The sequence below is a fragment of the Aquarana catesbeiana genome, linkage group LG01 (genome assembly GCF_042186555.1).
Source record: "Aquarana catesbeiana isolate 2022-GZ linkage group LG01, ASM4218655v1, whole genome shotgun sequence".
In the NCBI taxonomy this organism is placed as follows: Eukaryota; Metazoa; Chordata; class Amphibia; order Anura; family Ranidae; genus Aquarana; species Aquarana catesbeiana.
The window spans coordinates 333040400-333050875 of record NC_133324.1 but is presented as its reverse complement, the minus strand read 5'-3'; the positions used below and the strand labels follow the sequence as shown (position 1 = coordinate 333050875).

At 45.3% G+C, this 10476-nt stretch overlaps 1 protein-coding gene across 1 annotated transcript; it reads right to left on the bottom strand.

Moving 5' to 3' along the window:
- Positions 1–466: 466 nt before the first annotated feature.
- LOC141132910 (olfactory receptor 11L1-like) lies at positions 467–1453 on the bottom strand. Its single transcript, XM_073621929.1, has one exon. It carries the CDS (start codon positions 1451–1453, stop codon positions 467–469), a length of 987 nt encoding a protein of 328 aa, XP_073478030.1.
- Positions 1454–10476: the final 9023 nt, after the last annotated feature.

Sequence of the window (10476 nt, the reverse complement as noted above, 5' to 3'; positions counted from 1 at the left end):
CAAAATGTTATTTCAAGTGTTTATACAGGATGCAAAGCTAGTCCTTTATAATGTTTGAATAAAATCAGAAAGATCCAAGACAGAACAGACTTAAGCTGGCCATAGATGATCCTGGGCTGAAGGAAAAAACAAATTAACAGATTCCTCCATCCACACATGTGAGGTGGATGGGTATTCCCCCTACCTGGACATTGTATTCTGACAGCAGGATATCAGAATAAACTGATCAGCCATATCAGCAAAAGATTTCCAGCTTTTCCATTCAACAGAAGTTAATCTAATGGTTGACTTCTGTTGAACAGGGACAGGCACACATGGACCAAAGTTCGACCAGTCCCTGCTGAACCAGCTGAATTTCAATCCCTCTATGGCCAGCTTTAGTTGTTAATTGTTGTCTTTGGGCTAAAAAAAATTGTATATAGGAATTTTGCTGATGCTGTAACTATAAAGGAATGGCTTCCATAAATCAGAAAATGCAACTTATATTTCTGTGGACTGAAAGATTTTTTTTTGTAATGTCTTGTAATTGTGGTAACATTCTTCGTACAATCTTTTTAAGTGATCCTCTAACTTCTTTGTTTCTTAGACTATAGATGATAGGATTTAGACCAGGAGTTATAACGGTGTAAAAAACTGAGACAAATTTCTTCATATGAGAAGAGTAGTTGGAGTGGGGGCGGACATACATAAATATCATTGTTCCATAGTAAAGTAATACTACAGTCAGGTGAGCTCCACAAGTGGAAAAACTCTTATTCCGTGCACTGTTAGATTTTATTTTAAGTATAGAGATCACAATGGATAGATAGGACACCAAAGTCAACATCAAAGAGCCAAACAGCACAATGAGAGACAGAATAAATATGGAGACTTCTGTAAGGTAGATATCACTACATGAAATCTCCAGGAGAGGTGGGATGTCACAAAAAAAGTGGTTTATTTGGTGAGAGTCACAGAAATCTAACTTAGAAATAAGCAGACAAGGAATTAGACCTGTCATCATTCCAGTTACCCATGAGCCTGCAACTAGCTGGAGACATGTTCTGGTGTCCATTAGTCTTGAATAGTAAAGAGGTTTACAAATGGCCATGTATCGATCATAAGCCATTGCTAGGAGCAAATAACACTCAGTGGCTCCAAATGAGACAAAGAAGAACAGTTGAGTCATGCATCCAGCAAAGGAGATGGCATTGCTTTTTAGCAGTAGGTTGGCTAAAAGTTTGGGCACAATTGTAGTTGTGTACCATATCTCCAAAAAAGAAAGACTACTAAGGAAGAAATACATTGGAGTCTGCAGAGACTGATCCATGATCACAACAGTTATAATGATGAGATTTCCACTGAGGGTCACTAGAAAAATAAGAAGGAATACAATGAACAGAGGGATGTTAGTGTCTGTAATATTTAACAGTCCCACAACTGTGAAATCACCTTCACTGCTCTGGTTGAGCATAGTGCAGGAGGACAAACCATGTAGCACCCATCCAAATGACACCTGCAGAGGAAATGTAAGAAAGGTATATAGCATTCATCAGATACAAATGAAAGGTTGATTACTAATAGTTTTTTTTTTTCAATTTTTCATAATGCATATATGCGGAGCCATGGTAATCTTTGCTACTTTAAAGGCTGACCAATAAAAGCACATGGACGACCCCTGTTTTCATTGTAGCATATCTCAATATTCCTTATACTGTGTACATATAAAATACACATTCTATAAAAACCCCTCCTAATTGAAATGGATTAGTCAGGATTAGGGATGAGCTTCGTGTTCGAGTCGAACCCATGTTCGACTCGAACATCGGCTGTTCGATCGTTCGCCGAATTGCGAACGTTATGGGCCGTTCGCGCTAAATTCGTGTGGCGCGTCACGGCCCATAATTCACTGCGGCATCGCAGTGCATTGCTGGCTGATGATTGGCCAAGCATGCACTATGACCCGCATGCTTGGCCAATCACAGCGCCGTCAGTAGAGAGAGCTGTAATTGGCCAAAGCCAGGGTGGCTTTGGCCAATTATGGCTCAGGGGATTTAGTACACACCCCACACTATATAAGGCCGCCTGCACGGCGGCCCTGTGTAGTGTGTGTTCCGGTGTGCTGAGAGATAGAGAGAGAGAGAGACAGTGTCATTTGATTTGAGTTAGATAGATTAGGCAGAACAGTCAGTCAGTTAGCTGCACTTACAGTGTATTGTGTATATATATGCATCCCAGGTGTTGCATATATATATATACACTGTATTCAGTTTAGCTAGATCCGTTCCTGTTATCTTCTATCTAGACTATTTACATTTAATGCAGTGCGTCCTGCTCACAGTGTTCAGCTAGATCCGTTCCTGTTATCTTCTAGACTATTTACATTTAGTGCAGTGCGTCCTGCTCACAGTGTTCAGCTAGATCCGTTCCTGTTATCTTCTAGACTATTTACATTTAGTGCAGTGCGTCCTGCTCACAGTGTTCAGCTAGATCCGTTCCTGTTAAATTCCTACTGACAGGCAGGCTTGTCTGGTTACAGTATATAAAGCTACCTGAAGAAAATTACAGGTGTTCTATTTGATCCTATTAGTACCACGGTCAGGCAGCTAGACTATTTACATTTAGTACAGTGCGTCCTGCTCACAGTGTTCAGCTAGATCCGTTCCTGTTATCTTCCTACTGACAGGCAGGCTTGTCTGGTTACTGTATATAAAGCTACCTGAAGAAAATTACAGGTGTTCTATTTGATCCTATTAGTACCACGGTCAGGCAGCTAGACTATTTACATTTAGTACAGTGCGTCCTGCTCACAGTGTTCAGCTAGATCCGTTCCTGTTATCTTCCTACTGACAGGCAGGCTTGTCTGGTTACAGTATATAAAGCTACCTGAAGAAAATTACAGGTGTTCTATTTGATCCTATTAGTACCACGGTCAGGCAGCTAGACTATTTACATTTAGTACAGTGCGTCCTGCTCACAGTGTTCAGCTAGATCCGTTCCTGTTATCTTCCTACTGACAGGCAGGCTTGTCTGGTTACAGTATATAAAGCTACTTGAAGAAAATTACAGGTGTTCTATCCCAGCTTAGTGCAGCTACAGGCCATTAGTATGTCTGGAAGGCCAAGAAGGAGAGGCAGACAGTCACAAGCCAATAAGAGAGGGCAAGCAGGCTCTGTGTCTAGTGCTGGTCGTGGAGACGGTGCATCCTCATCAGCACGTGGCCATGGGACACGCTTGGCCTTTTTTTCGGCAGCTGGCCGTGTTGAGCCGCAACATGCGGAAGACTTGGTCGAGTGGATGACCAAGCCGTCCTCATCCTCCTCATCCTCTCTCACCCATGCCCAGGGTGCTTTGTCTGGCAAAGCAGCGACCTCTTCCCTCAGCTCAATGTCATCAGTGACTCCTTCCCTAGCTCCACCATGTCCTCATGAGGATTCCCTCGAACTGTTTGACCACAGTGTTGGGTACATGCTCCAGGAGGATGCCCAGCGTTTGGAAGGCTCTGATGACGATACTGAGCTCGATGAAGGCAGTAACATGAGCACGGACAGAGGGGGTGCCCAAGAAGGACAGCAATCTGGCAGTCATGCTCCCCCTGCTGCAGCATACTGCCAGGTTTGCTCCAGTGATGAGGAGGGAGGGGATGATGAGGTCACTGACTCAACGTGGGTGCCTGATAGGAGAGAGGAGGAGGAGGAGGAGGAGGAGGAGAAGGAGGAGGAGGAGGAGGCGGCGGCACATCACCAACGAGGCAGGATGCCCTCCAGGGGCCAGCCTAAGGGCAGCACATTGACTGCATCACACCCCAAAGCTCCACATGTGCAGGGCGCTGCAGTCTCTGCGCGTTATTCAAAAAGTTCTTTGGTGTGGGCCTTTTTTGAGACGAGTGCATCAGATCGCACCGCTGCTATTTGCAACATATGTCTCAAGCGTATCTCGCGTGGCCAAAACATCTCCCGCTTGGGTACCACATGCTTGACCAGACATATGTTGACCTGCCATGCAGTTCGTTGGCAAGCGTATCTAAAAGACCCACACCAAAGAACAAAGAGGATCTCTCCTTGCTCCTCATCAGCTGAGATTTCCAACCCCACTAGACCTTCAGTCCTCTCTGAGACCTGCAGTGAGAGGAATGAAGGTGTAGAATTAGGTGTGTCACAGCCAAGTACTTGTGGGCAATCTGCTTTTGGTACACCGACGTCAGATTGTACCAGGCAAATTTCCCTGCCCCAGCTGCTGCACCGCCGAAAGAAGTTTGCTCCCAGCCATCCACATGCCCAGCGGTTGAATGCTAGCTTGGCAAAATTGCTAGCACTTCAACTGCTGCCTTTTCAGTTGGTAGACTCTGCCCCCTTCCGTGAGTTTGTGGAATGTGCGGTTCCTCAGTGGCAGGTACCCAAACGCCACTTTTTCTCACGGAAGGCGATTCCGGCTCTCTACCGGCATGTGGAAGGCAATGTCCATGCCTCGCTGGACAGGGCGGTCAGCGGTAAGGTGCATATTACCGCTGACTCATGGTCCAGCAGGCATGGACAGGGACGTTACCTAAGTTTCACGGCGCATTGGGTGACTCTGCTGGCAGCTGGGAAGGATGCAGGACAAGGTGCAGTAGTGTTGGAGGTTGTTCCGCCACCACGCCTCCAAAATGCTGATTGTGACACACCTCTCTCCTCCACCCCCTCCTCTTCTTCTTCCTCCATGGCCTCTTCCTCGGAACCAGTGGTGCTCCGTAGGCGTTCAAGGGGCTACGCAAGTACGCAGGCCAAAAGATGCCATGCGGTGCTTGAGCTGGTGTGCTTGGGGGACAGGAGCCACACTGGGGCAGAGGTTTTGTCAGCTCTGCAGGGGCAGGTTCAGAGGTGGTTGACGCCACGCCAACTTAAGGCAGGAATGGTGGTTTGCGACAATGGCACCAACCTCCTCTCTGCCCTCCGACAGGGACAAATGACCCATGTGCCCTGTTTGGCTCACGTCCTTAACTTGGTGGTGCAGCGGTTCTTGGGCAGGTACCCGGGCTTACAGGATGTCCTGAGGCAGGCCAGGAAAGTCTGTGTGCATTTCCGCCGGTCATATAATGCCAGTGCTCGGCTGACGGACCTCCAAAAGGAGTTTAACCTGCCCAAGAACCGCCTAATCTGTGACATGCCCACCAGGTGGAACTCAACGTTGGCCATGCTGCAGCGGCTGCACACGCAGCAGAGGGCCATCAATGAGTACCTGTGCGACTATGGCACCAGGACAGGGTCAGGGGAGCTTGGTTTTTTTTCCCCACGCCAGTGGGCCATGATCAGGGATGCATGCACTGTCCTGTCACCATTCGAGGAGGCCACGAGGATGGTGAGCAGTGACAGTGCATGCATCAGTGACACTGTCCCCCTTGTCCACCTGTTGGAGCACACGCTGCGTGGAATAATGGACAGGGCACTTGAGGCAGAACAGAGGCAGGAAGAGGAGGACTTCCTTAGCTCTCAAGGCCCCCTTTATCCAGACAGTGTTCCTGCGTGCCCGCCGATCACACAGGAAGAGGACGAGGAGGAAGAGGAGGAGGAGGAAGATTGTGTCAGTATGGAGGTGGAGCCTGGCACTCAGCATCAGCAGCAGTCTTTAAGGGATCAGTCCCAAGAAACACATGGACTTGTACGTGGCTGGGAGGAGGTGGCTGCGGACCATGTCGTTCTTAGTGACCCAGAGGACTCCGGACCGAATGCCTCAGCAAACCTACGCTGCATGGCCTCCCTGATCCTGCAAAGCCTGCGTAAGGATCCTCGTATTCGTGGTATCAAGGAGAAGGACCAATACTGGCTGGCAACCCTCCTTGATCCACGTTACAAGGGTAAGGTTGCGGACCTTATCTTGCCATCGCAGAGGGAGCAGAGGATGAAACATCTTCGGGAGGCCTTGCAGAAAGGTCTGTGCAACGCGTTCCCAGAGACTGGGAGGTTACAAACTCCTGTTTCTGGACAACGTGTTGCTGAGGCTTCGGTCAGTCAAAGAAGGAGCGGTGGAGAAGGTGGCCGTCTGACCGATGCGTTCAGACAATTTTTTGGTCCGCAGCCCCAAGGTATGATCGGTTCCAGCAACCATCGCCAGCGTCTGTTTTACATGGTGCAGGAATACCTAGGGGCAAGATCAGACTTGGACACCTTTCCCACCGAAAATCCTCTGGGTTACTGGGTCTTGAGGATGGATCACTGGCCAGAGCTTGCACAGTATGCAATTGAGCTACTGGCCTGTCCTGCATCCAGCGTTCTTTCGGAACGCACATTCAGTGCTGCTGGAGGCGTGGTAACCAATCACAGGGTGCGTCTGTCCACCGACTCGGTCGATCGGCTGACCTTCATAAAAATGAATGAGTCTTGGATCACCACCAGCTACCAAGCACCTGATGCTGATGTAACCGAATAATTTTTTTTGAAATCTCAGATCCCTTCAAAGACTGCCTATGCTGATGCTGAGTGACTATCCCTGAGTAATTATCCTCTTCCTCCTCAATCATCACGCTGATAGCTTGTAAGAACATTTTTGGTTCTGGGCGCCACCACCAGTGCCTAAGGCACAATTTTTCAGCCCCTGTTTAACAGGGGCGTGTAATTACAATTTTTGATGTAATACTTTGCAGCAGGGCTCGTTCCTGCATTCCAACTAGAGTGTCTGTGAGGGGTTGCAGTGTTGTGGCACCAGCACCAGTGCCTAAGGCCCAATTTTTCTGCCCCTGTCTAACAGGGGCGTGTAATTACAATTTTTGATGCAATACTTTGCAGCAGGGCTCGTTCCTGCGTTCCAACTAGAGTGTCTGTGAGGGGTTGCAGTGTTGTGGCACCAGCACCAGTGCCTAAGGCCCAATTTTTCTGCTCCTGTCTAACAGGGGCGTGTAATTACAATTTTTGATGCAATACTTTGCAGCAGGGCTCGTTCCTGCGTTCCAACTAGAGTGTCTGTGAGGGGTTGCAGTGTTGTGGCACCAGCACCAGTGCCTAAGGCCCAATTTTTCTGCCCCTGTCTAACAGGGGCGTGTAATTACAATTTTTGAAGCAATACTTTGCAGCAGGGCTCGTTCCTGCGTTCCAACTAGAGTGTCTGTGAGGGGTTGCAGTGTTGTGGCACCAGCACCAGTGCCTAAGGCCTAATTTTTCAGCTCCTGTTCAACAGGGGCATGTAATTACAATTCTTGATCTAATATTTCACAGCAGGGCCCTGTGAGGGCTTACAGTGTTGTGGCCACAGCAACACCTAAGGCCCAAATTTCTGCTGAGTATATAGGGCAGGACCCTACTTTCAAACATCTAACTTACAAACGACTCCTACTTGCAAACGGAAGGAGACAACAGGAAGTGAGATGAAATCTACCCCTAGGAAGGGAAATTCTTTCCTGTAAGAGTTAATATGGGAAAACAATTTCTCCTTTCCACTGATGCTTTCCAATCCTTGTTCCACAAAAAAACCCAAATTTTCAAAAAACATTTTTCATTGGGACAAAAAAGTGAGGTGAAATCTTCTGAAGAGGAGGAAAGACAGCAAAACAAATGTCACAGGGGTGATAACCCTTCCCTATGTTTTCCAAAAAGCTTAGAAAAGATTTTTTGGCTGGAGCTAAACACGTTAAAAATGTTCAAAATTACAAACAGATTCTACTTAACAACAAACCTACAGTCCCTGTCTTGTTTGCACCGCCTGTATACTGCTGTTCAGAGTATATAGGGCCTGGTGGCCCCACACCTTTCCTTATTTTAATTTGGGTGCGGGGTTCCCCTTAATATCCATACAAGACCCAAAGGGCCTGGTAATGGACTGGGGGGTACCCATGCCGTTTGTCTCACTGATTTTCATCCATATTGCCATGACCCGACATGACATTAAACCCGCAAGCAGTTTTAAATGAGATTTTTTCCTTTAAAAATGACATTTGGTGCAGGGACTGTTCTAAACATGGGAAACACGCGTCACTTTACAGGCATACTATAGACACCCCCCAGGTACGATATTTAAAGGAATATTTCACTTTTTTTTTTTACTTTAAGCATCATTAAAATCACTGCTCCCGAAAAAACGGCCGTTTTTAAAAGTTTTTTTTGCATTGATACATGTCCCCTGGGGTAGGACCCGGGTCCCCAAACCCTTTTTAGGACAATACCATGCAAATTAGCCTTTAAAATGAGCACTTTTGATTTCGAACGTTCGAGTCCCATAGACGTCAATGGGGTTCTAACGTTCGTGCGAACTTTCAGTCCGTTCGCGGGTTCTGGTGCGAACCGAACCGGGGGGTGTTCGGCTCATCCCTAGTCAGGATGTATTGTCACATTACTGCTCTATTATCAGGGCTAGCTGCAGTTGGTTCAGCTGCCTTGATTTGGCAAGCTGTGACCATTCTGAGAGACAACAACAAGACAGGCTCAAAACAGGGCACTCTGGTAATGTCTATAAATCCAATCCTTTTTCCACCAATGATCAGCTTAATACAGTGATACCCATGAAATTGCACTGTAAGCCCTAGTACACAGTGCACTGGTGCTGTCCAGTCTGCAGCTACAATGCTTCCTTTTTACCAGCCTGTATGTATAATCCTTTACAATCCTAGAGTCATCAACACTGCAAGGAGCTTGAAGTGCCTTTACTGATTTTAGTAACTAACCAGAAAATATTGGATGCATGAATGGTAGGGGTAATAAATACAGTTACACCCAGCACTTAAATGCATTGAATACATCTTCTGTTCACATGTAACTGCAGATTCCTGATACAAGCTGTACAGCCCATCACTGCTCAACAGCACTTTGGGGTTGATTTACCAAAGGCAAACAAACTGTTCACTTTGCACTCAGTGAAGTTGCACTCTGTAAGGGAATTTTCCCCAGAGCTTTGTGAATGTGGTGAAGCTTCACTTTGCAAAGAATACCCAATCACCTGCAAGGAAAATATTAAAAACATAATTTTTGTTTGCAAATGATTGAATGATAGAAGAGAGCAGAGCTTCACCTCATTCACTAAGCACTGAGGATGATTCCCTTGCAGCGTGCAACTGAACTTTCAAAGTGAACAGTCTATTTGCCTTTAGTAAATCAACCCCAATGTCCCCTTTAGCCCCCATTCACACCGGAGTGACTTGTCATGCCATTTGACAGGTCAAATGGCATGACAAGTCACACCCTATTGTCGGCAATGACACTGGTGCATCGGCGCGATGGCAACTTTGTAGTGCCGCATCGATTTGAAAAAGTAGTTTATGCACTAATTTTGGCAATTTAGGGTGCGACTTGCAAAGACATCTGTGCATGAAGCGGCACTGATGTCTTCCAAGTTGCACCTGAAGTCACAGTGAGAAACTGTGTGATTTCAGATTCACACAATTCAAAGACGCATCCAATGTGAATGAGCACTTACTGCTCTGTTTATAAGAACCTGTAAGGCCTCTTTTACACAGGGCGCTATAAACAGTATGCCCATAGAGGACCATGTTTACCCACATAGGGATAAATAGGTGTTCCCTGCATCCTCATGCAGGCAGTCCTATAGATGTCAATTGGGACGCATCGGCTGCACACCCACATAGCTGTGATATTGGAAGCAGCGGCTGTGTACATGCAGACACTGCTTTCCAATGAACATTAATGGGATTGCCTGCACAGGGATGCACAGAACACCTGTGCATCCACATTCGGGTAAACATCGCCCTCCACAAGACCTATGCTTTTGTGCACCCTGTGTGAATGAGGCCTAAAAGTGTATACGTAGAATATATTGTATTCTTTTTGAGTCAAAGTGATGTTTATTGTTGAATTAAATATTCCAAACGGATTTCTTGTGAAAAAAAAAAATTCCAGAAGGTATTTTAACTGAATTGTAACTCTGTTGGAGGTTGCAAACAGGATAAGTTTACTGAAGTCAATAAATTATTATTTTTTTTAAGGATATTGTCTATCTCTGTGTAACTTTCAAATGTAATATTTCCTAAGGTAACATGAATTAATGAAAAACTAGTGGAAAGGTTTTATTAGACATGTGCAATTCGTTTCGTTCCGAATTTGTTTTTTAACAAATTACAACAAATTCGTTAATTCGGAAATATCCGAATTAATGAAAACCCATTTAACTAATTTTTCCGAATATTTGTAAATTTGAATATTCGAAAATTTGTAAATTCGTACATTCATAAATTTGTACACTTTCACATTCGTAAATTCATACATTTGTAAATTCGTACATTCGTAAATTAGTAAATTCGTACATTTGCAAATTCGTACATTCGTAAATGAATGCCGTATCCAAACGAATGGAACATAATGAATTAACAATAATAAATAACAATAATAATAATAAAAACTTTTTATTTATATTATTTATTATTAATTTGTTCCATTCCATTTGTTTATATGCGGCATTCGTTATTTCGGATAATTCATAACTTCGGATAAATTTGTATTCGTTACGTTCACCAACAGCGAAATTTGAAAGGAAATTACAATACCTATAAATTTAATAGTTAGTTACTATTTCAGATTT

Coding starts and splice junctions, on each gene's coding strand:
- LOC141132910 (XM_073621929.1), bottom strand. CDS start 1,453: ATGCTCAACCAGAGCAGTGAAGGTGATTTCACAGTTGTGGGACTGTTA.